A 25,730-nucleotide genomic window follows, 5' to 3' on the forward strand; every position below is an offset into this window, starting at 1 on the left:
TTCATATTTTCCCATTAATTATGCAAATGAGATCATAATCTGCATAATTGATATGTACTGATTTTTCTTTCTTTCTCAGCTACAAATGTGACAAGTTTGAAAGTCCTAGAAAGGCATGCAGTGGATTTTACAAACTTTCCTCATTAATTATGCAAATTAGCTGTCGATTTGCATAATTAGAATTCCATCATGTAAGTCTTCCCTTTGGCTATCTACATACCAAAAATCATGACGATCCGTCAACACGTTTATATTTTCTCATTAATTTATGCAAATGAGGCCGTCATTTGCATAATTAACATGCATTGATATTTCTCTCTTTCTCATCTATATATGACAAGTTTGAAAGTCCTATCATGAAATGCAGCGGATTTATAAACTTTCGTCATTAATTATGCAAATTACCTGCTGATTTGCATAATTAGTATTTTATTATGTACATTGTTACTTGGGCTATCTACATACCAAAACTCATGACGATCCATCAACACGTTCTCGAGTTATTCTCGTCCAAAGTTTGAAAGAAATCGGCGACTGCAGTTCCAAACAAGCCGCTAGGGGGTCCAAACTTACCGCACTTACTCTCTGCCCTAAGGGCTATCTACCACTCAAAAATCATAACCACAACATGTCCAGAACACGAGATATCAAGGATTGAGGTTCTGCTGCAGTACCTTAGCAAGCCGCTAGGGGGCCCATTATCGAACTTGACCTTCGTTTTCCCGACCCCTACCCACCTACCAAATATTATCTGGATCCATCCAAGGCTTCTTGAGTTATGCTGTTAACACACAGACAGACACACAGACTCACAAGCCTAAAACATAACCTTAGCCATTCTGGCAAAGGTAAAAAACAACTTTTTCAATGCTTTGTATGCATGTTTCGTTGTCTTTCATTCCATATTTCTAAATCTTGCATAATGCTGTAAATGCATTTAAGTTCGCGGAGATTTAATTTCGCGGTAGCGGGAAAATGGACTTTTCGTGGTGGTTTTAATTTCGCGGTAGCGCCATGCACTGTAGGCTCAATCAGTTAATGCCATGGAAAAATGTTCGCGGTGGATCATTCGCGGTGAAGCGGCCGCCGCGAAAGTTTCTGCATTTACAGTAATCCAATCATGAAATCAAAGGTGACACATATGCAACTTTGTTCGCTGTACTCGCGGTCCGGCTAGATATGGTGTCCTTTTATCGCCTGCTGACTGGAATGCGCAACCGACAACAGCTGACCTTGGCCCCAGCAGAGAACCGAACGACTTCCGTGATGGGCGATTTCACGGCACATTACGCGCCCCTGCCGTCTCATGTGCGGGGAGTACTTCCTTAATAGGGTGATGAAAATGCATAGCCTCCACCAGGCCTTCCTACGGGGGTACGGGGATCGTAGCCTCTACCAGGCTTCCCAAGTCGCTGGAAAAATAGTAGAGAAATTGACCAAATAGGCTCAAAACACACCAGAGGAGTTGGTTGGCCGAGGAGTACAGTTTGCGACCTAAGGAGCCTGTCGGGAGTCGGCATCTTCAAAAGGTATACATTTAAAGTAATCCCCCTATTAATCCAACAAAGAAACCAGCTCAGTGCTGAAGATCATTTAAGTAATAAGCCAACTTTAGGCCGAAAACTGTACTCATCGGCCAACCAACTCCTCTGGTGTGTTTTCTGTCTATCTGGCCAATTTCTACTATTTTTCCAGCGGTCTCTAGAGCCTGGTAGAGGCCACGGGGATAGTAGAATTCGGCAAAAATCGGGATATTGGTCAGGGGTCGACAGTCCACACTAAGGTTGATGTTCCCCCTCCGGCTACGCGGCCGGCCAACTCCTCCGGTAGCGAAACGTCCCTGGCAAATTACTCTCCCGATAATAGTCAGCGTAGTCAGTCTGGTTACTCTGGTAGAGACTAGAAAATGCACGTGCAAGGACCATAATGCCCTATAAGACGAGCCAAGACATGAACTCAGCCACCTAGAAGTATTTTGGAATTCTGAATCAGAGTAAAACTGCAACTTCCAACAGCAAAAGAAAAATGGACGAATCCAAAAATTCTAATTTTGCCATTTTCGATATCATGAGTATCTCGTCCGAGAAGCCTTTAGCTTATTATGAAATAATATTTTCTACGTCTCTCTTTCTATTTCTTCAAAAAGCAGTGTTGAGAATATAAAATTGTTTTTAAGTAACTGATATCTTGCGTATGTCATTACCTGGATGTCTAACCTTCATTCACGTAAAATAAATTTGTTTCCAAAATTCCTCCGTACATTTCTTGTCTGTATGCAGCTTATCAAACCTTCCATTGCAAAACTTTTCTGTCCCTTAAGTTTCTACAATGACTAAGAATTGAAGTTGAATCGATTGAATGTTAGCTAGTGCATGTTTTGTTGAAACCTATACTTGAAAACTGTCCTTAGCCCACAGTAGCAAAGCGTAAGTCTTCATTCATTGAATGTTCGCTAGTGTACCGTGTGTTTATCAACTTCGAACATGTTTTGTTGAATCTTGTACTTGAAAACTGTTACTTGGCCCACTAGTTCTGTACCAAAACGTAAGTCTTCATTCATTCCTAGGAGTACAATTCAGGTCTTCATTCCATTCACTACAACGTTACATCGTAGACTGCCGATATAGAATTTCAGGAAACGTTACAGAAAGGACCAATTCTTTGTTACTAGCACGACAGGAAAGGTTTCCAAGCGAGGTCTGGCTATACTTCCGCCGGCTGCTTTGTCAATTATCCCCGCTATGGTCCCACCGGGGGCCCGGGCAAGACATGTCGGCGGCGCCGGGCTTCTTTGATGTCCGAGGGGCGGGGCTAGCTCAGTCCGGTACCGTCTGGAGAATTCATGAATAGGAAAAGAAGAAAACAACAGCTGTTCAAAACACTGGGAGAACGTTCTGTGGCGAGGTTTTACTTATGTACCTCTCAAAATTGTCAAAATTCGCATGAGGATATATGCCACTTTACATGACATTACGTACTTATTATGATGATTTATATTGAGAATACATAATCCTTGGCAAATATTGTCTTTTTCTTATTTTGTTTCAATCCTTTTACTACAATGATCACATTTATTGGAAAGATAAACCCATGAATGATCAAATGTATGCACCTTACACGTACAAACTGTATGGTCTCCAAGAAATTGTATCGGTCAAAAGTTTCTGGTGGAGCGCTTGTTTGTGTGCTTATGTGTATTATATTATCCTATATTGTTTAGTTAGTAGAGTTTTAAAATTCATTCTGTATCCAATTTTTTTGTAGTTTGATTGACCATACAAAAGTCACTGTACTTTCTGTCGTGTGAATAAAGCATCTATTTCTATATCTATGTGTATGCGTGTGTGCGTGTGCATGCGTGCGTGCGTGTGCGTGCCTGTGTGCGTGTACACGTGCGTGTGTGTGTGTGTGTATGTGTATGCGAGGGCGTGTGTGTGTGTGAAAAGCAACACTCTCGAACGTAAAATGGCGTTTTTGATCTTTCAATCTCTCAACAGGTCGAACAATTCAAAGTAAAACAGTTACGGAATAGGAACCCTTTGCTCTCAAGATAAAGCAAAATGGTCTTGTTTGATTTCGAATCTCTAACAAAATTGAGCTTTATTGAAATGAAGCAATCCACATTTTCTTTTTCTACATTTTTGGATGTCGGAGAGCGAACGAAAAAAGTTAGTTAGTTAGTTTGTTACAGAACCAATCGTTGATACAGCCTTTCCGTAAGAGCTGAACAAGACAGTTTGATGCTGTAGGACACGTGAACCACTGTCCAAAACTGTCCTCAGTTTGTGATCGTACGACATTGGGATGCCATGACCAACGCAAGTGTTACGCCAATAACTCTCGGTTTTTCCCATCGGTCTTGCATAATTCAATAACAAAACCAGAAGTGAGTCAACTTTCGTGCCATCTGAAACAAAGAGGGTGACGTCATGTCCACATTTTGATTGACAGCACTTTTGGTCGATTTGACGAGAAAACAGAAGCCGTGTTTCGCCACAAGCTTACGTCAATCAATAGGATGAGAACAGGGATACACCGTCATTCATACATGACTGTATTTGTGTGTGTGTGTGTGTTTGTGTTTATGTGCGTGCGTGTGTGTGTGTTTGTGTATGCGTGTGTGTGTGTTTGTGTGTGTCTGTGCGTGCCCGTGTGTGTGTGTGTGTATTTACCTCATTTACATAATTTACAAGAAAATGCTATTACTACATAGTTATAATGATCTGAATTTCATACTTCAGCGTCATTTACATAATCTATAAAAAAATACTAGAATAGTTTTGTTTTGCTAAAACAAGACTGCCATACAACAGGTAATGCTTATAAGCATTACTTAAAGATATGAATGATCGATCAAAGCAGTAAACAGGCTATCTTGCTGTACAAAGCAATAGATGTTTACAAAGATATTATATATTTGTGTGTATATTTGTGCATGTGTGTGTGTGTGCGTGCGTTTGGGTATGTGTGAGTTTGTGCGTGTTTGTAAAGAAACATTGTTCAGCACCAGGGACAGGTCGTTCGTTTCTGTGCGTATATATTTGTCTTGTGCAGTGTGATCGGTCTGCTTTTTGCATTTTTTTTAATTTTACAAGAACAGGTGTAAAAGGTCATTTACAGAGCAACGTAATCCTCATGGATCAAGAGTGTCCCCTAGTAACCCTTACTAGTACTGCAGTTATCTCAACTCACATCACCGTGTCCCATCCTCATCTTGAGGGTCGGGGACTATGGCTTCTTCCAACACAAGCTTCCTCCATCTGTCTCTATCATTCGCCTTCCGTGTGCAGACTACTAGTGGCCAGTATAATCCCGGATATCATCTCTGATATTCCTGACTCAGTGACTGCACATATCTACTGGCAAAGACAAGCGTCATTTTCATGGATCAAAAGCGTCGCCTATCAATATTGTGCAGAACTGCAAGAGTTAGGCGTACTGCGACGGGCACACGAACGGTTCAGAAACACATCGATCTATACTAAATTGTGTAGTAACTTGTTAGTAACTCCCCGAAAGAGGCACATTTTCACTGTTAGCGTACGACCGCACAACTCAGAACCCAGGACGGTGTACCTCCGACCTTGTGCTAATTTCTTTTGTTACAAAGCCTAACTGTCCCCAGTTAAACTTTTGAGATCTGTGGGGCCGGCTAAAACGGATTTCTCATTGCTAAAAATACACATCTATGTAGCCAATGGTGGGGGAAGGTGTTCAAGTACAGCTAAGCCTCCCTTGTTCCCACGTAGATTCCTCCCTTCCTTCAGAATTCGATCTCTGTCGTTGAAGTTCACTAACCTGACAAGTGAAGGTGGGTTGTGGCGTGACTTCGTAGGCTTGGAGAGACGATGAACTGCTACGAGCGGGACTGGACCGACATTCCGCCATGAATTCTCCGAAAACCTTTTCCGCGTCTTCTCCTTCCTCGCATGGCAGTCCCCGGATGATGATGTCCGCTTTTCTGGAGTAGCGCCGTTTAGCAAGTAAGTCTGCTTTCACTCGTCCGCGTCGTTCCTCCTCGAGAGCACTGCGTAGTTCCTGTATCTCCGACGCCTGGAACTCGGCGGAGTTTTCGGTAGCACTCACTCGTTCCTTTACCTGGGACAAATCTGATGACAGGACTTCGACCTTGTTGTCCAGCGCATGTATCTGCTCAGAAAGTTTTTCCCAACCTCATTGAACTCATCCAATAAAGCCTGTTGCTGCTGTTGAATTTGCTTCAGAAGCAGCTGCGCAAGAGTTTGAAGTTCTGGAGAAAGCGACCGGAAAGTGTCCTCGTTACCTGACGCCATTTTCAGTGTCTTGGGTGGGGGGCAGCGCTTTGAATTTATGCTACCTTCTTCCTCTGTACTACTGGAGCCTCTTGACCGCCTAGCTCTCTTACCCATCCAAGATACGAGTCCCAAGCATACAACAGGTGAATACAAGTTCGCTTTCTGTAAGTTTTTCGTCGAAAAGAAAGAGTATCGAGGAGCACCTATAAACCCGTGTCTATAGCTCGTCCGCCATCTTGGATCTCTCTCTAATCATTCGTTTGTCCAATCATTGTGTTAATTGTATAAGTCAATCAAAGCGTGAACGTTTATTAATGCAATCCGTATGTATCATATTTCATTTCGACATGCCGAAGAGATTCCGGCTTTTGGCATATTTGAGTTTGAAAAGGAAACAACCACAAAAGGAAAACACACACAAAAATGTTTGAGTTTGAAAAGGAAACAACCACAAAAGGATCTAGGAAAACACACAAAAAACAACAACAGAAGAACGCAAAAGATAGTTTAATAAAAGTAACACAAAATGAAATCTGAGATCCCAAGAAAAATGGTTACCTTACTTAACAAACAACCGTCGAATCCAGAAACACGAGGAATGATTTTCAAAGTAAGAAAAAAATATAAAAAAACTGATAAAAAGGAAAAAGCGTGAGTTTCACAAACAACGAACCAGCTGTTCTCCATCAGGGAAGTAGCCCGACTGCGTTTCGGAATTTATTGAAAAGCTACAACCAGAAATTATCAGAAAGAAGCCCTGGCAGCCGAACGAATAAATGAATAAATAAATGAAAATTAGAAAGAAATAAATCTCCGAAGAGCTTTCAAATTGATAGCAGCACTTTATCACAGCGACGATATGATTATATTACTTATGGAATGTTGAAATGCGGGAAACACATAGAAAACACCTCTACATACTTTCAGTTCCTATCTGCAAAATAGTTACTTCCTTAAAGAATGTTTCCTAAATCATATTGTACCCATCCACACAGCCGGAGACCCCTCTCTTCCAGACATCTGTCGGGAAATCTACATAATTCGTTGTCATTGAAAACTATTCTCATCTATTTTGAATAACCGTGTTCTTATGACACATGGCATTATATATATATATATATATATATATATATATATATATATATATGCCTTTCAAACCACAACAGGCTCGTTTCGATAAAACTTCTGCAACAGATAATCTTTTGCATTGCTCGCTTTAGGCATTAACTATCTGAGTAAAAATGTATGGCTCTATGGGTGTTTTGTAGATGTTAGCAAGTACTCGGTTTGGAGAAAGGGCCTTTTACTGAAATTAAAGCACAGTTGGAATAGAAAGCCATTTTTACTTACTGTACAGACATGTATTTCCAAACAACAAATTGTGTCAAAACTACGGTCTCACCGAAACATTTGTGACTGTCTAGAAGTGGGAAACGCCGCTAATACCACCAGCCTCTTTCTTTTTCTGTGTCCGTAAAAAGCACTTGCAGATTACAAATATATCAATCATTGAAACGGTCATCAAAATGTAAAAACGTGAAAATTTGTAAGAAGAAACGCTTGATATTTCTGCCTGAGGAAAATTGTGACTGATAGACATAGATAAAAGATACATGCATCTACTATGATCCATGACAAACGTGACGTTTGATATCGTCCACCGAAATTTTTAAAAAAGATTTTAAAATATCTGTAATTTCCTGGGATCAAAATAATATCTACAACGGAAAGTATGCATCATTTGGCTGGAATGCTATTTCATTACTAAAAGTACCATAAAAATACTGGAAAAGGTTACTAATTTTCTTGGATCCTGGCTTAGACAGATTCTGTTTATCCGGGTCCTGCGCCCAGGAAACCGGATCAGTCCGGAGGAACAGAAGAGCCATGACGGAACCGGAAACGGAAATGGCTGCGCCGATGTAGAAGACTTTCTGCCAGGCTTCTATGGTTTGCTGTCGGTAGTAAAAAAAAAATCTGATTTAGTTGTGGAGTAGATACAACTCAAGAACAATGTAGGGAGAAGGTTACACAATAATCTACATTACTGCTTCGTTGTTTGTACAATAAACCCATTCGGATTCCGGAATTCGACTGCACATGCACAGGTCAACGGTGAAGACACAAACGAACCATATCTTGTCATCTTAAGGTCTCAGAACACAGTATTTATACGCGTTAAAATAGTGCACCGCTGTACTTGCAAAGGCCGTAGTTATTCTTCCGTGCACAACAGCGAGGTGGAAACTGTGGTGAATGGTAGAGGAATATATCGTTGTTGACACTGTATAAATTGGATTACGTTGCTTCTTCGGCCGGCGGGAATTTGCGCATTGATACTGTTACCGGCACTTCCTGGTCGTCGCCTGCAGTTCCATGACCTCCGCTGGGGGTCAAATCAAAGTGTCTTTTCTGGAAAAACGAGCAGGCAAATCTATGCTCATTTTCAGATATTTTGTAGGTTGTACCCTCGGCTTCAACATACTAAATTCTTGTAAATGGTATCTGCACCCTACTATAGGTTTTGAGTCGTCGAACCACCTTACTTTGGGGTCCTTAACCATGTAAATTCCCATAGGCGAAAAACTGTGTTCTGAGACCTTGAACCACAGCGTGAATTCCCCAGGGATGGACAACAACCTTGAATTCGACTGATATGTTAGGAATTGACGTCGGCTGACTTGAACTGTAACATATTTGTCACTGTCCGACCCGCCGTTACCATGGCAACGGCCGCCAAGACCGCTCCCTATGCTTAAGTATAGGACTTAGTGTGGTCCAAAGCCAGCTCGACCCCCCCCCCCCCCTTTTCTGCCCTAAAAAAGGCTAACCCCCAACTCCAATCACTCAGAACGGTAGAATATGGTCTGGCAAGCACCTTGTAGCAGAAAAAGTCAAGCAGAATAGTAAATTTGTTGAGATAATGAGACCAATTAGCGGCCCCTCAGATAGTCCTTGTACGGAGCCTACACCTGTGCTAGGCGCCGAAGTGCAAAGTTGCCCATATCTCAGGAACCACTTGGATTTCTGTTCTAAAACTTGGTACGGTTTTATATCTGGACTAGTTTTATTGCATGAGCAAAAGAAATCCAAGGTCAAGTTGGTTTAATGATGAAAGGTTACAATTAGAAGCATGCATAGACGAAACGTGGTTTCTTAAAAGTCAGTGTAAGAAAACTAGTTCTTTTCTTGGGAGCTGTTGGCACTTTGGAGCTTACAGACATATTATTTTGTTAGAAATATAAGGTTTTAGCCGTGTTTGTGTGTGTGAACAAGACACATCTAGAACGGCTGAATGGATTGTTTCAAACTCGATTTGTTTTCATACTCAGTTTGTTAGATGTATTTATTCTTCCTAGCACTAAAAAGATTGAAGGTTTCAAAAAATATGCAGAGACTTATCTCACTAACGCACGTTTTCCTCTGTGATAACTCCCACCGTCAGAGGCACAATGAATCCTGCGCAGTTTGCTACTGCGTTGCTGAGTCCAAACGCTACTCCAGAGAACCCCAGTGTGAGTTCCGTGTAGCTCGGGTAAAACCCTGGTATCATCACACCTTGCATGACCGTGGCCAGACACAACATGGCGATGGCTGCTGTGGAATCACATCTCACGTGACCAACAGCAACAAGGCAGGCGGCAACGCCAACCAAGGCTGCGACGTGAAAATTGAAAAAAAAAGTCGTCTGTCATTCGTAAGGATAAAACGACCGAACACGTCGATAAAGGTTAGACATCCATGTAACAAAATCTGACAAATAGAAGTTACTCACAGCAAATACTGAAATAGATATGATTTTGGACACGGTACGATTTTTTAGACAGCATACGCCACTTTTCCTCAGTGACACTGCAGGGATCTGCTGAAACCCAGGTACGAATCCCTTTTACAGGTCCCCACACTGTCACTGACGAAGGATAGTGGATACTGTCTGAAACGTCTGACAGGTTAAACAATCATATCAAGTTGATTGAGTAACTGCAGATAGTTATGGAAAACGACATTACCTTGGTTTCTGATAACATAGTTCTTTATATACACCTTTCTCACGCGGCGGCCATGATAGATCGAAGAAGAGGTCAATGAGGCAAACAGACAAAACTTATTTCTAAAATCAGGTCCCATTTAGTTTTTCCCCCAAACCACACAACTTTTCATGATATAAGATAGAATGATAAATATTACAAGAAGTGTTATGCACCGAAAGATGTAGCAATTTACAGTAGTGTAGACTGACCCCATAGTCGCTTAAGAGATGCAAAATAACAACATAATAATGCAAATTTTTAACGAATTTGCAGCCATTCACTTATTGGTCGATTTCCTAATTGGCAGGCTACCATTGGTCGAACTGCTAATTATGATGGACAGCCTTTTGTTTGCCACATTGAACTCGTTTTAGATCTATCATGGCCGCCGCGTGAGAAAGGTGTATAGGAATCCGTCATGGATACAATGTGTGATGAAAGATCAAACTTGTGTGATATCTTACCGAATGTGCACGTCTTTCTTATGTTCACCTTTTTGAAACCAGACCGCATGATGACAGCATCAATGATAAGACTAGACAGGATTCTTGACGCCATGAGAGTCAGATATGGCATCGCAGACAAAGCTCCATTCTGCATGACGTAGATAAATGAAGTTATGTACATATTACAGCCCTATGTCCGCATGCAATTATGTCATTTTCTAAAAAAATTCATCCTGAGCATATGTAGTGGAGATGTTAGATTTTAAAACTATTGGTCATTGCCTTTTCCTTCACCAGAGACCCTCATCTTTGCCATTAAATCACAATAAAATAAATCGCGATGTATATGCGGACTTGATACTTACATACTAAGCTTATCTTACCTGTACTGATGACAATTCATGGCGAGATGTTTGAAACACACCAATTTCTATTCAACTAAGAAAATGATCTTTATCAATGTATACGTGGCGTTTTCGGTTTGTGAAGAAAGATGACGTGTGTAATATTTGTATTTCCCCTTTCTGGAGGTCATAGCAATGGTGCCAGACAATAGTTTGTAATGACATTGCCATTCAAAACGTCACATGTCTATAAGGTCACATTAGCTAAGTTCAGCGATTGTTTATTTGAACCCTAGGGAGGTTGAAGGACGACCAATATACACTATACAATATACTATTACAACAATATACTATTAAAATACGTTTAAATGTTAACAATGTTCAAAAGAGCTTGCGTTTATTGCACAGAGGGGACAACCGTTATAAATAAGTTGAGAGAAGGGGGTGTCAGTTGATACAGCAATACAAAATTGGTATGTCTCCCTACCGTATCAATGCTGAAGTTGAGGATCGTATCCATGTACAAAGGTAGGGAAGTAAGCATCATGAAAAATCCCCAGTTGTCTGCACAGTGAATGTAGATCAGCACCCACAGGTGTGGCGATAAAAACAGTTTTAACCAAGGAATGTTCCGGCCCTAATAAAAATACAAATCGACTCCATGTTTTCAAAACGACAGTATATATCAAATATTTAGTTTTGAACGTTAAAAACATTTCCAGTTTTAAAGACACGCACACGCAAAACAATTACAAATCATGAGTGTTTTTGTTTTGCTAGTACTACTAGTAGCTTTATGCAAAATATAAGTCAACTATATTTTGTTACTTCTGTAACTATTTGTTATTCTTACAGCGTTTGCTCTGAAGTTAGATGGTTTCTTAACCGTAACAGCTTTCACACCACGTGCATATGCACAAAGAATACATACAAAGAGATAGCTGAAGAGAGATATAAAGAAATAAGTGAAACACACACACAACACAAAATTTCATTTCATTCTGTATTAATGAGGTCATAGAATGCGGACTATCAAACATCACCTAGAACTCATGACATACCTTTGTCGTTTTCTGTACATTGGACTCAACGTATGCCCTTTCGGTTTCAGTTATTCTCGGATGAACGGCAGGAGAGTCAAACGCCAGGAGATACCAGATACAACAGAACACCACTCCAGCTACCCCTGCAGTATGAAAAAGAACGAAGGAAACAACAACAAAGAACATATGTAAAGTTTATCAACACCTGATGTTGCCTGATATACGATAAATGTTGCGTTCACAAATGTGTAATTCTGTATCACTCCGTAGAGGAAAGAAAGCATTCAATTTAATGTATAATGAAAACACATCATGCTAATCTTTTAAGCACTTTCTTGTTTTTCTGAATTTGACAAAGCCGGGTCAATCTTTTAAGTCTTGGTCTGTGGTGATGCCATAGTATTTGAGGCTTAAAACAATGGTGTACACGTTACTTCGTAAACCTTACAGTGATTCACCCATTTTCGAGAACAAGTCAAAAAAGCAAATTTTATCATACATTTTTGGAATGATATTGCGATATAGGAATTTCCGACTAGAGGTATGAGGGATAATTTACATATTGATGATATACCTGTAATCACCATGATCATTATCATTGTCATAATCACCATCGCGATGAGGGTGGTGCATGTGATACTGATGACACAAATTCTAATTGCCCTCCGGTAGTAGTTGCCGACCAAAAAATATGCCCCTGCAGTTCCAGAGCAACCTGCTAGGGGGGCCAAAATATACACCAAATATTCCTTATGTCACACGCTATCTGCCATCCAAAAATCAAGACCATGGCACATCCAGTTCAAAAGATAAAAAAAAACAACTAATTTCTGCTGCAGTACCAAGGTCACATTTTTTTTTTATTTACTTTGAGGTCACCGCAAAACAAGGCTCGTGGAGCCACTCAAGCGTTTTGGGTTACGTTACTGAATTGTGAAGAGAGATGTTTGTTTACCCTTAATTTGAACAGTTTCAGGCTGTACCCTGTGGGGAAGCAAGTCCGTGGAAGCTTATTCCATAGCGATGTTGTTCTAGGAAAAAAGCTCTGAGCGTGGAACTTCCTCCTGTTAGGTGGATTGTGGAGGAAAAAAGGATGATTTGTTTCCGTGGAAGTGGCTAAACGGGTTCTTGCTGTGAAGGTTCGTATTGAAGGCGCAAGTGAATGAAGTTCTGCCGAGCATTTACCATGGAAGTACCGATAGAAAAGTGCTAGGCTAGCTACATCACGCCTTTGGGCCAATGGTTGTAGTGTGGCGAATAAGTCGGTGCCAACAATGTTCCTTAACCGTTTTTGTACTCTATTGAGGCAGGTCAGGGAGTTCTGGGAGGCTCCAGCCCAAATGTGACAACAATATTCCATTTTGGGCCTTATCTGACTCTTATAAAGATAAAGAATAGCAGAGGGGGTAAGATATTTTCTGGTTCGGTACAAAGAGCCCACCATTTTCCCAGCTTCCTTGGCAACGGATTGGATGTAACAATTCCACTTAAGATCAGGAGTAAATCTTAGGCCCAAGAGTCGCTCAAAGCATTGGGCTTCTTTAAGTAGAGTCCCACTCATTTGGACCGGTGGCAGGTTCGGATCGGATCTCTTATGATGGAACGAAAGAAGGTTTGTTTTTGAAGGGTTGAAAGTCACAAGCCACGTTTTGCCCCATTGAACTGTATGATCAAGGTCAGCAGAGAGATTAGCTGCAAGGGAGCGGTCATTACATCTCTTGGATGTGTGGCCAAATACTGAAGTGTCATCAGCATATATGTCGACAAATGATCTGAGTATATGATCAGGCAGATCGTTTATGTAGATTAAAAATAATGTTGGACCGAGGATGGATCCTTGCGGTACTCCAGCATTGATGCTATGACATTCTGATGATTGACCATTTATAACGACCTTCAGAGATCTGCAGAACAGGAAGGATTTTATTGTTGCTAGAATCTTGCCGCAGATGCCATAGCTGGCAAGTTTATGCAGTAAACCTCTATGCCATACCTTGTCAAACGCTTTTGATATATCTAAGGCAACTGCTCTGGTCACAAAGCCACCATCAAGGGCTGTACTTATTCGATGGGTTATGACAGTTAGAACATCTGCCGTGGACCTAGAAGATCTAAAGCCATACTGTTTGTCGCTCAGGAGATTGTTGTCTTCAAGATGGGTGAGTACTGCCTTGTTTATGAAGGACTCGAAGAGTTTACTAATGATACAGAGAAGACTAATTGGCCGATACTGGGATGGAGATGACCGTTCTCCAGCGTTCTTAAAAACAGGACAAACTGATGATATCTTCCACATGGAGGGAAAACATTTTCCCTTTAAGCAGCGATTAAAAAGCTTGGCCAGGATGGGAGATAATTCAGGAGAAATGTTTTTAAGAACAACTACCGGAATATTGTCTGGCCCAGTTGCCTTGTTGGCATCAAGATCCTTAATGAGCTTTGTAACTTCCCGAGCTGTAACTTTGATGTTTTTCAGAAAAGTATCAGTCCGAGCAGGAAAATCAGGGAGTGGATGACCCTGATCATCCACATTTTTTCACATACCAGGGGCCCATAATTGACGTTGACCTTTATCTTCCCAACAACTACCAACAAACCAAATATCATTGTAATCCATTGAGAGGTTCTTGAGATATGCTCACTACAAAAATCCGGACACACAGGCAGGCAGACACACAGACAGGCAGACACACAAACAGACACACAGAAAACTACATCTCCATTTTTCATGGAGATAACAATCACAAGCCTTAGGGTAATTGAGACGAGCGCTTTAAAAATGATTCTGACCTACCTGTAATATATAAGGTAACAGCCCAGCCAAACTGTGTAATCAAGTACGCCGTCAATGAAAACCCCACAAAGACTCCCAAAGTTTCACCTATGTAAAAGAAATAAGCGTGTTATAAATAAAAACTTTTTGTGTACCGTCATTTTACCGTCATAAATATTAAAAACAAACCAATATACAGAAAAAAGGCTAGTATGAAATTCTACATTATACATGATCAAATTGAACAAAATAAAAAATAAAAAGGAAAATGGGTCATATTGCAAATGATCAATAATGAATATAACCCACGATTTATAAGTATGAAGAAATATCTCGGAATTTTATCCAAAAATTATGTAAATTTTTTGTTATCAAATTCCAAGGAAAAAACAGAGCAACTGAACAAGAAAAAAAATCGGGTGAAAGTTATGCTTGGACATCAAAGTTTTTGAAAGTGGCTAATGATAAGCAAGATTGTTGCAGTTGGCTTAGGTTGTTTCATTTGGTGGAACCTCTAAACTTTATTGCATGTTGTTTTTGACTAGATTCTGTCTTAATTGGTCTTAAAATATTCTATTGTGCTGTATAGCGGTGATGGAGAGGAAATTGATAAGACTTTTGTATTCCTGAGGCAAGCAAAGCTGACATGCCCAATTTTATGTAAAAATATGGCAATTTGAAATTCGTTCATTGCCAAATATCGTCATGGCATGGTGGTAGTGATACAAATGTAGTGCCGCTCTTTCTTCATTGCACAACACTAGACAAGTCAAGGGACACCTTTGTGTTTGTGTGGAGCAACCCAGGTGAAAGACCACCAATGCAGTCCCTCATCAGAATGCATACAAAACATGTAAGAAAGGCGCTGTCAAAAGTCACCTGCCTGAATTTTAGTCGGCGGCAAACTCACATTGGCAGCAAAGCCTGACTTCTTGTTTGTTTAGAAAGTTTCGATCATTTCCGTACGGTGCAAAGGTTAACACCGCAGCCAAACGAACTCTGGTGATCTTTAAACCGCTCAGGCATGGCATCAAAACATGGAAATTACACATGTTCTAGATTGTCGTGGTCAACCCACTTATTGCTAAAAACCTAATTTTGTCGCAGAATGAAATAGCCAGAACCCTTAGCTATAATTTCCAGCTCCAAAATGACAACATTTCCCAAGATACAGGCTTCTTACACTTACTTTTGCAAGCCATCTTGAATGGCACGAAAAGCCTCGTTCTGCGCAGGTTTGTAATGGTGACCTTTCACCAGAACCCGTAGTTTTCCAACAAAGAAGCTAGGCCAATCACCTAACTATTACTTAGTGTGAATGCTGTACATTTAAGACATATATACTCTATAAGACATGTTTGCTTAAGGCATGTACTCCGTTAAACATTTCACGATTTTTTTCAGAGAAACACGCAAACACAAACGTGTACACACACTAGTACATACACAGTTAGGCAAATACTGTGTGCATGCAGGCGCACCTATTTGTTTCACACTAAAACTACAGGTAGGACAAGCTGCATCTGCTACTAGCTGTACATGTGTATGCTGACATACCGGCAAAGATGATTGCAAGAAGACGTCCTCTTTCCTGATACGGAGCCCATCTGGACAACACGCCAAACGTACCTGGGAGTACTACACCCTATGAAATGTGTCAGAGAAAGTCTATCAATTATCTGTTTCTGTGAGAATGTATTTTCTGTCCACTGTATCATTCGCCCACCCTCCTCGTAATTTCAAAACGGCTTACTATACGATCACCAGATTTGCAGGGGATGATATGCTCATCAAGTTTTATAACTTCCATAATTTTATAAATCATTATGACGTACTATGACGTAGTTATTACGTCATTAATTAATCACTTTTGCTAAAATGGGGTATTCCGATATTACTTTAATATTTCACACAAAAATTTAACAAATGAAGGTTTCTTATGAGTATTTAAGTGTTACAAGACTTCTGTTAGCAAAAGCCGACGCAACGACGTCAAAATGACGTCATAAAATGACGTCATCTGTATGTTAGCTATCCGCCATCTTACATTATCCACCTTAAATGTCTTAAGATACATATTTTTCATATAGCCCTAAAATCCCCTGAAAACGGATTAAAAACGTTCGCATAAATGTTTTCTGTAAAAAAATACAAAGTAGTTTTGAAATCCGAGTGAAAATAAGCAGGATATACTTTTCATCATGATATTGTTGGCATCTTGGATTTTGACCACTGACGTAAGCAAATTAGCATCTTATTATAAATGTCACAGAAAATATAGAATATGTTTAACATCAAAGATATATGAAAACAAGTTTATTTTACAAGGAAAATCTTAAAACCCCGTTGATTAACTAAAAATTAGTGATTCATGTAAAATATGCCTTTCGGAAACCCGTTACCATGGCAACATGAAATATTTTATCCCGGTCTGGATAGGGTTAAAACTTCAACTTAAAAGGTCAAAGTGCATCCTGTAAAAGCCTACTCAAATAAGAAGGACATATGAACGGTTCGTAGTCATGACTCTCCTTCATATTAAGGAATTTGATTAGATTGCGTGGACACTACAGAATAAACTCCTGAAGCCGTAACAACATAATACCTGGTAGCGATGCATAACGTCATTTAGATGTAATTAGCATATCCTGTTTTATCAGTTTGTTTCTCCTTACTGTACTGATACTATAGCTGGTATCTAAACAAAAGCCAGAAAGGCAAAACGTTAGGCAGTACCTTGGCCGCACCTGGGGCAATTACTGTCGTATTGAGGTCACCTGATTGGCGCCGAATGGCAGCTCGCTCCAGACACTTGCGACAGTCGTATTGAGGTCACCTGAGTGGCGCCGAATGGCAGCTCGCTCCAGACCCTTGCGATCTAGACCCGCCTATTGTAAGCTCCTCGCAATTCAGCCCCTGGCTGCAAAGAGTGAGTAGTCGGCCCACCAAATAATAACAATGTTAAACCTGGGGCCTAACTCTAAACTCTTACCTGCACAAATCCGACCACCACCCGAACAACAAACAGCCACCAATCTCCAGCGAAGGCAGCCGCGGGTGTCAGCAGAGTCAGAACGGAGGAGAGCAGGATGCTCAGGCCGAGAACTTTCTTCCCACCAAACCTGGCCTCCAGGAACCCTCCCATCACCTGACTGAAGACGTGGCCGTACGAGTAGGCACCGATGATGCGGCCTTGGGTGATGGGGTCCCAGGAAAACTTGTCCTGCAAAAAAAAAGAAAGTGGTTAAATTTTTACCACATCATATACAATGTGATTTTGTTTATGACGCCTCGTTTTTTTGTGATCAATATATATTGTCCATTGGTGTCTTCACTCTGACTAAATGTAACACGCTATGTTTTGTTTTAGTTTGTCTTACATGTATGGTGGGAACAAATAAATAAATAAATAAATTTGAAATAAAATTACAGCAAAAATAAGTTTTCTTACCTGAATGTTATGCTCGGTTCTAGGGCTGGGTACCGGTACAATAAATTCAGGTCCAGGTCCGGTTCAGGTTCAGAGGATCAGGTCCAGGTCCGGACCTGAACCTGGACCTGATTCAGTATGACTTATACCAATGGTCCATTTCACTACAAAGAAATCTGTTTGGTGGAGTATTAGACATGACACTGGCGTTTTAAAATACTACAACGCTAACTGCACCTGTACGATTGACTGTAAACATTGGTAGAAATTACTATAAACTCTACTCTACTTCACTCTTGTTATTTTCTTCCAACTGCAAGCGCCAAAACGTATGAATGCCTGATAAAATAATATGTTCATTTTCTAATCGGTCCAACATCCGGTCCACCTAATTTTTTCAGGTCCGGTTTTTCTGGACCGGTACAATAAGAAAAACCGGTTTTGTACCGGTACGCTGTACCGATACCCAGCCCTACTCGGTACTGTTTGCGTGCCAACTTACCCCCGTCTCATTGTTCAGGTTATAGGTCAAGTTCTCTACCGTGTTGTTCTCGTGGATGGGATACATTAGATTCTCTGTCGTGTTTACAAAGCACTCGTTCTCCCCGGAGCTGTTGCCTTCATTGTTCGGAGCATGTTTTACCATGGCAACGACGATGATACTGAAGTCCGACCGCAGGGTGAAGAGGTGAATAACGACTCCCATAAGAAGGGCGGCCAAAGTGTACCTGCTCGGAATGCAGCAGGTCATCTGAGGACAGAGAGGACTATGTTATGTTGAAATACTCTGGAACTCTTCAGCTCTACATGGTGTAGCATTGTGTTTTGTTACTCAGTATCTCAGTGTCACTGATGAAAGATAACGGATGATATCTGAAACTTGTGACCGTTTTCAAATTTATATCTGGTTGCGTGAGTAACTGCTTTTTGGCTGGGTAGCTTATTACCTGAATGTCTAACCTTCATGGACATAGTAGTAGTAGTAGTAGAAGTAGTAGTAGTAGTAGTAGTAGTAGTAGTAGTAGTAGTAGTAGTAGTAGTAGTAGAAGTAGTAGTAGTAGTAGTAGTAGTAGTAGTAGTAGAAGTAGTAGTAGTACTGGTCGATGTACGGGGTTTTACGGTACCTTTGGGGTTATACCGCCCCTTTCAGGGTGATATACCCTTTCTTTGGCTGATACAAGACAGTAATGCGCCACGTCTTCCGTCCGGGTGAATGCTGTTAATCACCGTATGGCTGATACGAGACAGAGGTTCGCATGCACGCAAGGCCTCCATCCGGGTGATTTGTAGTGAATCACCAACTCCTGACAGAAGGATTTGCACCATCGCACACCGCACCATCGCACGTGTGGGTGTTCTTTACTTAACGTGCGCGTGAGTAATGGCTCTCACCAAACACAGGGCCTCCATTAAACGTCCTATCCGATGGGACGGTAAATATGGACATATCTCGGTACTATCAGTGAGTTTGAATCCCTGACAGGTCCGGATGTTTTGTCAATGAGAAAGCACTTTGTACCTATTTCTTCACACTACTCAGGTGAATATGCGTGCCATAGCTTCAAGTAGGATCGTCATTTTGAAACAGTCATACATTTCAACTACCATCCACTAGTTTTCGTCAGTGACAATGAAGAGATCTTGTTGGAGAGGGCTTTTATATCCTAATTATAACTGCGAATTGATATGAAATTATGTAAAAGAGATCAAGTCTAAGAACAGGTGTATGCTAACTGTGAATTGATATGCAAAAAGTAAGACAAGTTAAGACCACGTGATTCAAACAACAGGAGCTAATTAACTCAACTGCATCAACAAAGTCTTAATGTCATCAACCAAACTTTAGATCATTTATCCCACAAATGACAGAGACGAATCGATTTGACGATTTGTTAGGAGAATGAGAAGAAACATCCATTGTGGTATGGTTAAAAAAATAATTACCTGTTCATGTTGTGCTGCAACACCTTGCGGGGCAGGCGGAGCTCCTTGTCGGTTCACATGTCCTGTCGTGGCCTGATTTTGGTCCGACCCCTCCACTAGATTGTTTGCACCAGGAGCCAAGGGCGGTGGACCCAACATTGCACCGTCTTCTTCGCGTTTCTCCTGTCCGTTTTGGCCAGTGTCTCCAGCTGTTCCTACCTGGCCCCTTGCACTTTCTTCAGCTTGGACACCCTGCTTGCAATTGGTTTCTTGGTCTTGGCTTTCTTCGACAGGGTTCCTGGGTAGTTGAGCTGCCGGGCCTTCGCAACCTCCCGAGGTTTCATCCTGCCCGTTGGCGGATGCTATGATAGGTACCTACAACGTTTAAAAAACATTGTAGTAAGATACAGTCCTACTGTAAACCTTGCTATCATTAACAATCAACACGCATTCAATCCAGAACGCGATAAGAAAGGAACAGCATGCATATGATCAAAACAAGTGCAACGACAACAAGCCCTTTCACGGATCCGAGTACAAGGAAAGTGATCCAGTTTTAGCTTACTGAAGAGCTAGTCTTCCACTGGTCGCGACAGAGAGGACAGACGCTATGTACAGTATTTACAGGTTCCTTGTACCGGAGAAATTCCCCTAGCTCTTTTCGATAAGCACAATGAATAGTGGACCACGGCTTAACGTCCTGTTCTTAGGACTGCAACCCTTTCCGGTAGCAAACATGTCAGGTGAGCGACACAGCCTGAATCGAACTCATGGCTTCTAGTTCCAGAGGCAGGACCACTAACCACTGGACTACGCGCGCTACCGTATTCAAGTACACTTGATCAGGTCAAAGTTGGAGGCCCTGTCTACTCGACTATGCTTAATACATGCCCATATATCAGTAGTCTTTCAGGGTCCGGGCTAAGGGATTTTTAAACTTTGACCTGAGGAAGCGCACTTAGATACATGAATCGGCGTATACGACAGATGAATCTTGCACCCATTCCTAGCTATCAGCACTGCCGGTCCAAAACATCAATTCAACTGCAGAATATAACGTTACAACCTTTCATACTCACTCTCATTAGCCTATGAGGGCTTTTACGTTGTCTACCGACTAAGGCTTAGGTCACATTTCCAAACCGGGGTCCGGCCGTGCAGCTTTCGGGAGGAAAAAGTATGATATACAAGGGGCGTTCAATAAGTGATAACTCTGACTCATTTCCCATAGTAGGAGATTAATGAAACTTGGCACAGTTATTAGTCTTTCTCTTCATAGGAACCACCCAGAGTTATGCATTTCTCCCATCGTTTGATGCAGCTCTGGACACCGTTTTTGTAGGAAACCCCAGGTTGGTCCTCCAACAGATGCCTCATCAATGGCAGAAGAGGAACGACCAGGTCTGGGAGCTGTTTCCACAGACTTCCGGCCATGTTTGAATTCAGGATGCCAGCGTTTTACAAGGTCATATGATGGGGCATCATCACCATAAGTTTCTTTCATTTCATCAAAAGTCTCCTTTGGTGTGCGTCCTTTCAAATACAAAAACTGGATCACTGCTCGACACTCAACTGGCTCCATTTCACACCTGGTCCATATCACACCTAACTCAGTTCAAACACCAGTAAATCAGAAACCACAATTAGTTCAGAGCTGTTTTTTGCAACATAAACTATAGAGATATGATTCATTACACATGCAAAATTTCATTTAGATCAGACAACTGGAAGTGGGTCAGAGTTATCACGTATTGAACGTCCCTCGTAATAGACATCAAAACACACAAAATGTCTACTCAAGATTCATCGCCAAAATTTGTGTATATTTCTAGGTATACATTTTAATTTTTCGCTTCTTTCAACATCCCGGCCGGGCCCCTGTTTAGAAATGTGACCTTAGCCTTAGAGGTATTCCAATAACTCTAGCTGGAATTGTGACGTCGGCAAATTGGTTTTTCGTCGGTTTTTCACTGGGGCTTCTCTCTGTCAGTTAGTCTGCCAGTCAGAATATGACAAACTACGTCAGAACTGGGGCTTAGTGACCTGCAAACATCAACAAGGTCGATGGTCGACAGATAACAGGGCGTGTATGAAGTACCGCCGAAAATGCCATTCAAAGTTCACGACCCGTTGTCTGATCACGTTTCGTGTTGTTTGACAGTGATAAAACTACGTAACTATACACTTCTAGCTCGATTTAGCGTGTACATCAAGGTAGATTTCCGTTATCCACGCAAAGTCAAGGCTAGGTGAATCAAAAATTATCTCAAATAGCAGCTGTCATGATGCGCCTGTCAAGAAACTAATGAAAATTTTGATCGATGATATCTTCGAATACACCGAAGCTGTTTCGACTGGATGGCCCCCATGGTACCAGAACACTTTTTTTGTTTTAAAACCATATGTTTATAGGTTAACAGAACCGATGAAAGTTAACCAGCGTAGTGTGCCCGCGTAACTGACTGCAGCCAAGCGGAATATGCTGGCTTTCAGCCAAGACGAAAAATGAGACAGTAATTTAATTAACGATGTGCCAGTATTTGCACCAAATACTGTTAATGAATCCTGAGTACATACTGAGAATCCTCTCTATATTTGCTTTATGCAAAATGAATATCATGGTCCTAAAAACGGATATTCTCCAAGCAAAGGCTTCATTTGGGGGTGGGGGGTGGACAGACGTTATATGTCACAAGCACAACTACTCCCCACCCACCCACAATCTCTGCGTAAAGGATAGAAAAAAGGTGCACTTACCCTCTGTGAACACGCCATTTGAAGAGGCCTTTTCTCCTGTGTATGCAACAAACTGATCTGTGACTGGATAAGAAAGAAGGTTAACCGGTTACATATAACTAGGTGTTTACAGTGACAGACGTTTCCTTGACCTTCTTCTAGCACTCTCTCACCGCTTCAATAAACACACCGATTGTAATCAGTAATCTGGTCACGATATTATCTCACAAGTATACTACTCTCCAAGCAGAGGTTATGCTCAGGCTGGTTTTCAAAGTGTTTTTTTCAGACTTTCTCGTCAGTTTTGCTTTATATTTGGCTTGGCGATATAAAGAAAACCTGGCAAAGCAGAAAGCCGGACATAAAAGCCCAAAGCGTCGAAAACAGCCGGAGCCTAACCTATACTTAGAGAGTACATGTATCTACCCTTAGAATATATATGTATATGACGAGTCTGCGAGCTGTAAATGCCATTCTTGGTGTAGTACGTCCGTGTTTTCTCGATCAGCGCGTGACAGGCTAATGTTTTCTTAGGTCCGATCCTCACTCAATATGACAGGGACGGTTTTTCAGGCGAAAAATATACGCGACCCTTTGTCGATATTAAAATCGAACGACCTTCCAGCCATCAAGAAGTACGACTTATGCTATTGGAACCATGATAATATGGGTATGATGATATGTTTCACTGACTACTTGTTCATGAATGACTCACTCCACGATAACTTGGAAAGCATTATATCATTATATCAATTTGACTTAAGACCGAAGTCTTGCACTATTCTATACAATTTCTTTCCACCACAAATAGTCATAAGCGTTTCATTTGCCTTGAATCGGTTAGCCCGTGCCTTTCGTGTGGCGTATGTTACTGTTTGAGCGATGAGCTCAGGACCAACAGTCCCCGGGTTCCTTACTGACATACGCCCCTGATGTTGTGGTGCTTAAAACGTTTCTGCCTTGCAATGGAGTGACGCCCACCGAGCCTCTAGGTTAACTTGCCCAACTTAAGGTCAGTTCGGGCATCCCACAGGGCTCGGTGCTGGGACCCAGCTTATTCCTAGCCTATATAAACGACCTGCCAGACAAGTTGGTCGCACTTGCCCGTCTATTCGCAGACGATACAGCAGCATATAATGTGGTACTAAACAGGAGCCAACAAACTCAGCTCCAGCAAGATCTAGATCAACTATCAGTTTGGGAACACAAATGGGATATGCAGTTCCATCCCGAAAAATGTGTATGTATGTCTGTCACAAGGAACAGAAAACCACTCGAGTTTACTTATACTTTACATGACATAATTTGACCAAATGTCACCACTGTTAAGTATTTAGGAATAACAATGAGTAGAAACATCATTGTGAACAAAGTAAGTTCAAACTCTATCATTCTTGAGAAGAAACTTGAAGATAAGCTCTAGAACCATCAAAGAGAGGGCGTATAAAGCTCTAGTGCGTCCATTGCTAGAGAATGCCTCAACCGTCCATACACCAAAAAGAACATTGACAAACTTGAGGCAGTCCAGAGACGGGCAGTTAGGTTTGTGCTAGGCCGGTACCACAACACATCTAGTGTAAGACACATTTTATTGATGCTTGACATGGCCCTCACTGTAACAGCGTAGGAAGACAGCAAGGGTGGGAGCTCTGTACAAGATCCACCATGGTCTTATGCAGTGCCCTGTGATCAGAAACAAAATCGTCCCACTACCCACTCGTCACCGACGCTCACACTCCCAGCTGTTTCGCCCTGTGATTACTAGAACAAAATACAGAGAGGGGGCGTTCCTTCCCCATACAATCATGGAATGGAGCAGTCTGCCAAAAAGCGTAGTGGAGGCACCAACATTTGACACTTTCGTGTCCCGTGCCTCCTGTACATCCTGACTCTGTCAGAAACCGGTTGATTCCACGGATTTCGACCTGGCACGGACTATAGACAACGATTTTTGTATAAGTATTATTGCACATGGATTATGCTCAGTGACTGCCCGCGCCGGCCGCAACGCCCACCCAAAAGTGCCATAATAATCTTCGCTGAGATTGAGGGCACTCAAGAAGAAGAAGAAGAAGAAGAAGAAGAAGAAAATATCATTACAGAAAAATTACTAGTAGTAGATGCAAAAACGACATGAATCGTGGACACGTGGTGATTTTCTAGATACCCACTGACTGTTGTAAAGGTTTCAATTAGAGTTTACAGGCTTGTCTATGAAACAAAATTATGCAAAACAAATTCAAAAAAAATTTACAACCGATCTTTTCATGCGAGAGCAAAGTGACTTGATTACTTTTTTTAGTTTTGCTGTTTCACATCTAATCCTTTGACTTTATATTTACTTTGACATTCAATGACATTAGTTATCTGTTTCTCGACACTTTTTAAAACATCTACGGCATATATGTGTGCTAATTTCATAGCTGCTTTACACGATTTATTGCATGGTCGAAAACATTTTTTGGAAACGGCCGAAATTTGATGCGGGCGCGGATGTCATCAATATAATCAAATTAACAAAGCCCAGTGGTTGATATGGATTCTGTTAAACGTGTGTGTATTCAGTTAAAGTCTTATAATTCCCTTCAAAGTCTCATGAATACCCTTATGTTACTGTGCGTTACATTATTGCCTCCTATCAATCTAAGGCAATATTGCAGTAGAGAGCACTAATAGCTGCAAAATCGATATAAATCGCTAGGGGGCCTTAATAACACGTGGCGATTCTCCAAATACCCCAAAGACTGTTGTAAAGTTACTGTTTCAGGCTTGTGTATAGTGAATCAAAGAAAATAAGCCAAACAAACACAGAATATTATAAAACCGATTAAAAAGAGAGTGTTTTTTTAAACTTCCTACTAAGGTATGGCAAACTTCCAGTCACCCCAGTCAACGCATAGGGCCTCCAAGATGCAACCTGCATTGTACATGAATGAATGAATGAACTTTATTGCACAACATTTGTACATGGTACAATTGTAAGGCAACAGTAACAAGTCAATTAATACAATGATACTCATCTAAGTTCTATAACTTCATACATATATAGTATAGAAATGTGAACATAAACGCCGTAGAACGTTACGTGCAGGCAGAAAGTTGTCTGCCATCGGGCTGCGGATTCGCCCCCCGTACGAGCCAGTCCGTATACGGGCGACGCGCGTGTCCTGTGCAGCCAATGCCAGTGAGTAAAGGGCACAACCCAACGTCCGTGCAATTTGTCCGTACTT

General features: G+C 41.3%; 2 protein-coding genes across 3 annotated transcripts; both read right to left on the minus strand.

The window, feature by feature from the left end:
* Positions 1 to 6,266: 6,266 nt before the first annotated feature.
* On the minus strand, positions 6,267 to 11,253 carry LOC118406299 (sialin-like). 2 transcript variants are annotated; one of them, XM_035806231.1, is made up of 4 exons: positions 11,083 to 11,253; positions 10,270 to 10,399; positions 9,190 to 9,431; positions 6,267 to 7,729 (listed from the first exon to the last, which is right to left on the minus strand). In XM_035806231.1, the coding sequence occupies exons 1-4, from the start codon at positions 11,140 to 11,142 to the stop codon at positions 7,493 to 7,495; spliced, it is 669 nt and encodes a 222-aa protein (XP_035662124.1). In that variant the 5' UTR covers positions 11,143 to 11,253; the 3' UTR covers positions 6,267 to 7,492. The 2 variants fall into 2 exon arrangements, with proteins under 2 accessions (XP_035662124.1, XP_035662123.1); XM_035806230.1 differs by lacking the exon at positions 11,083 to 11,253 and adding an exon at positions 10,719 to 10,804.
* Positions 11,254 to 11,424: 171 nt separating this feature from the next.
* LOC118406296 (sialin-like) lies at positions 11,425 to 18,589 on the minus strand. Its single transcript, XM_035806227.1, has 5 exons — positions 18,344 to 18,589; positions 17,404 to 17,634; positions 15,969 to 16,056; positions 14,433 to 14,519; positions 11,425 to 11,781 (listed from the first exon to the last, which is right to left on the minus strand). Exons 1-5 carry the CDS (start codon positions 18,545 to 18,547, stop codon positions 11,639 to 11,641), a joined length of 753 nt encoding a protein of 250 aa, XP_035662120.1. The 5' UTR covers positions 18,548 to 18,589; the 3' UTR covers positions 11,425 to 11,638.
* Between the last annotated feature and the right edge of the window lie 7,141 nt (positions 18,590 to 25,730).

This window comes from Branchiostoma floridae, chromosome 19, assembly GCF_000003815.2.
Source record: "Branchiostoma floridae strain S238N-H82 chromosome 19, Bfl_VNyyK, whole genome shotgun sequence".
NCBI classification, from domain to species: domain Eukaryota; kingdom Metazoa; phylum Chordata; class Leptocardii; order Amphioxiformes; family Branchiostomatidae; genus Branchiostoma; species Branchiostoma floridae.

Bases quoted from the DNA above. Each gene is read 5' to 3' on its own strand.
- LOC118406296 (XM_035806227.1), bottom strand. From the start codon at position 18,547: ATGGGAGTCGTTATTCACCTCTTCACCCTGCGGTCGGACTTCAGTATC. The intron at 14,520-15,968 runs GTATGTCAGCAT...TCTTTTACATAG, and splicing joins TCTTGCAATCATCTTTGCCG to GTGAAACTTTGGGAGTCTTT. The intron at 11,782-14,432 runs GTAGGTCAGAAT...TTCATACTGCAG, and splicing joins TGTTACCTTATATATTACAG to GGGTAGCTGGAGTGGTGTTC.
- LOC118406299 (XM_035806231.1), bottom strand. From the start codon at position 11,142: ATGATGCTTACTTCCCTACCTTTGTACATGGATACGATCCTCAACTTC. The intron at 9,432-10,269 runs GTAAGATATCAC...TTCACGTCGCAG, and splicing joins AAGAAAGACGTGCACATTCG to CCTTGGTTGGCGTTGCCGCC. The intron at 7,730-9,189 runs GTGCGTTAGTGA...TACTACCGACAG, and splicing joins GAGTTATCACAGAGGAAAAC to CAAACCATAGAAGCCTGGCA.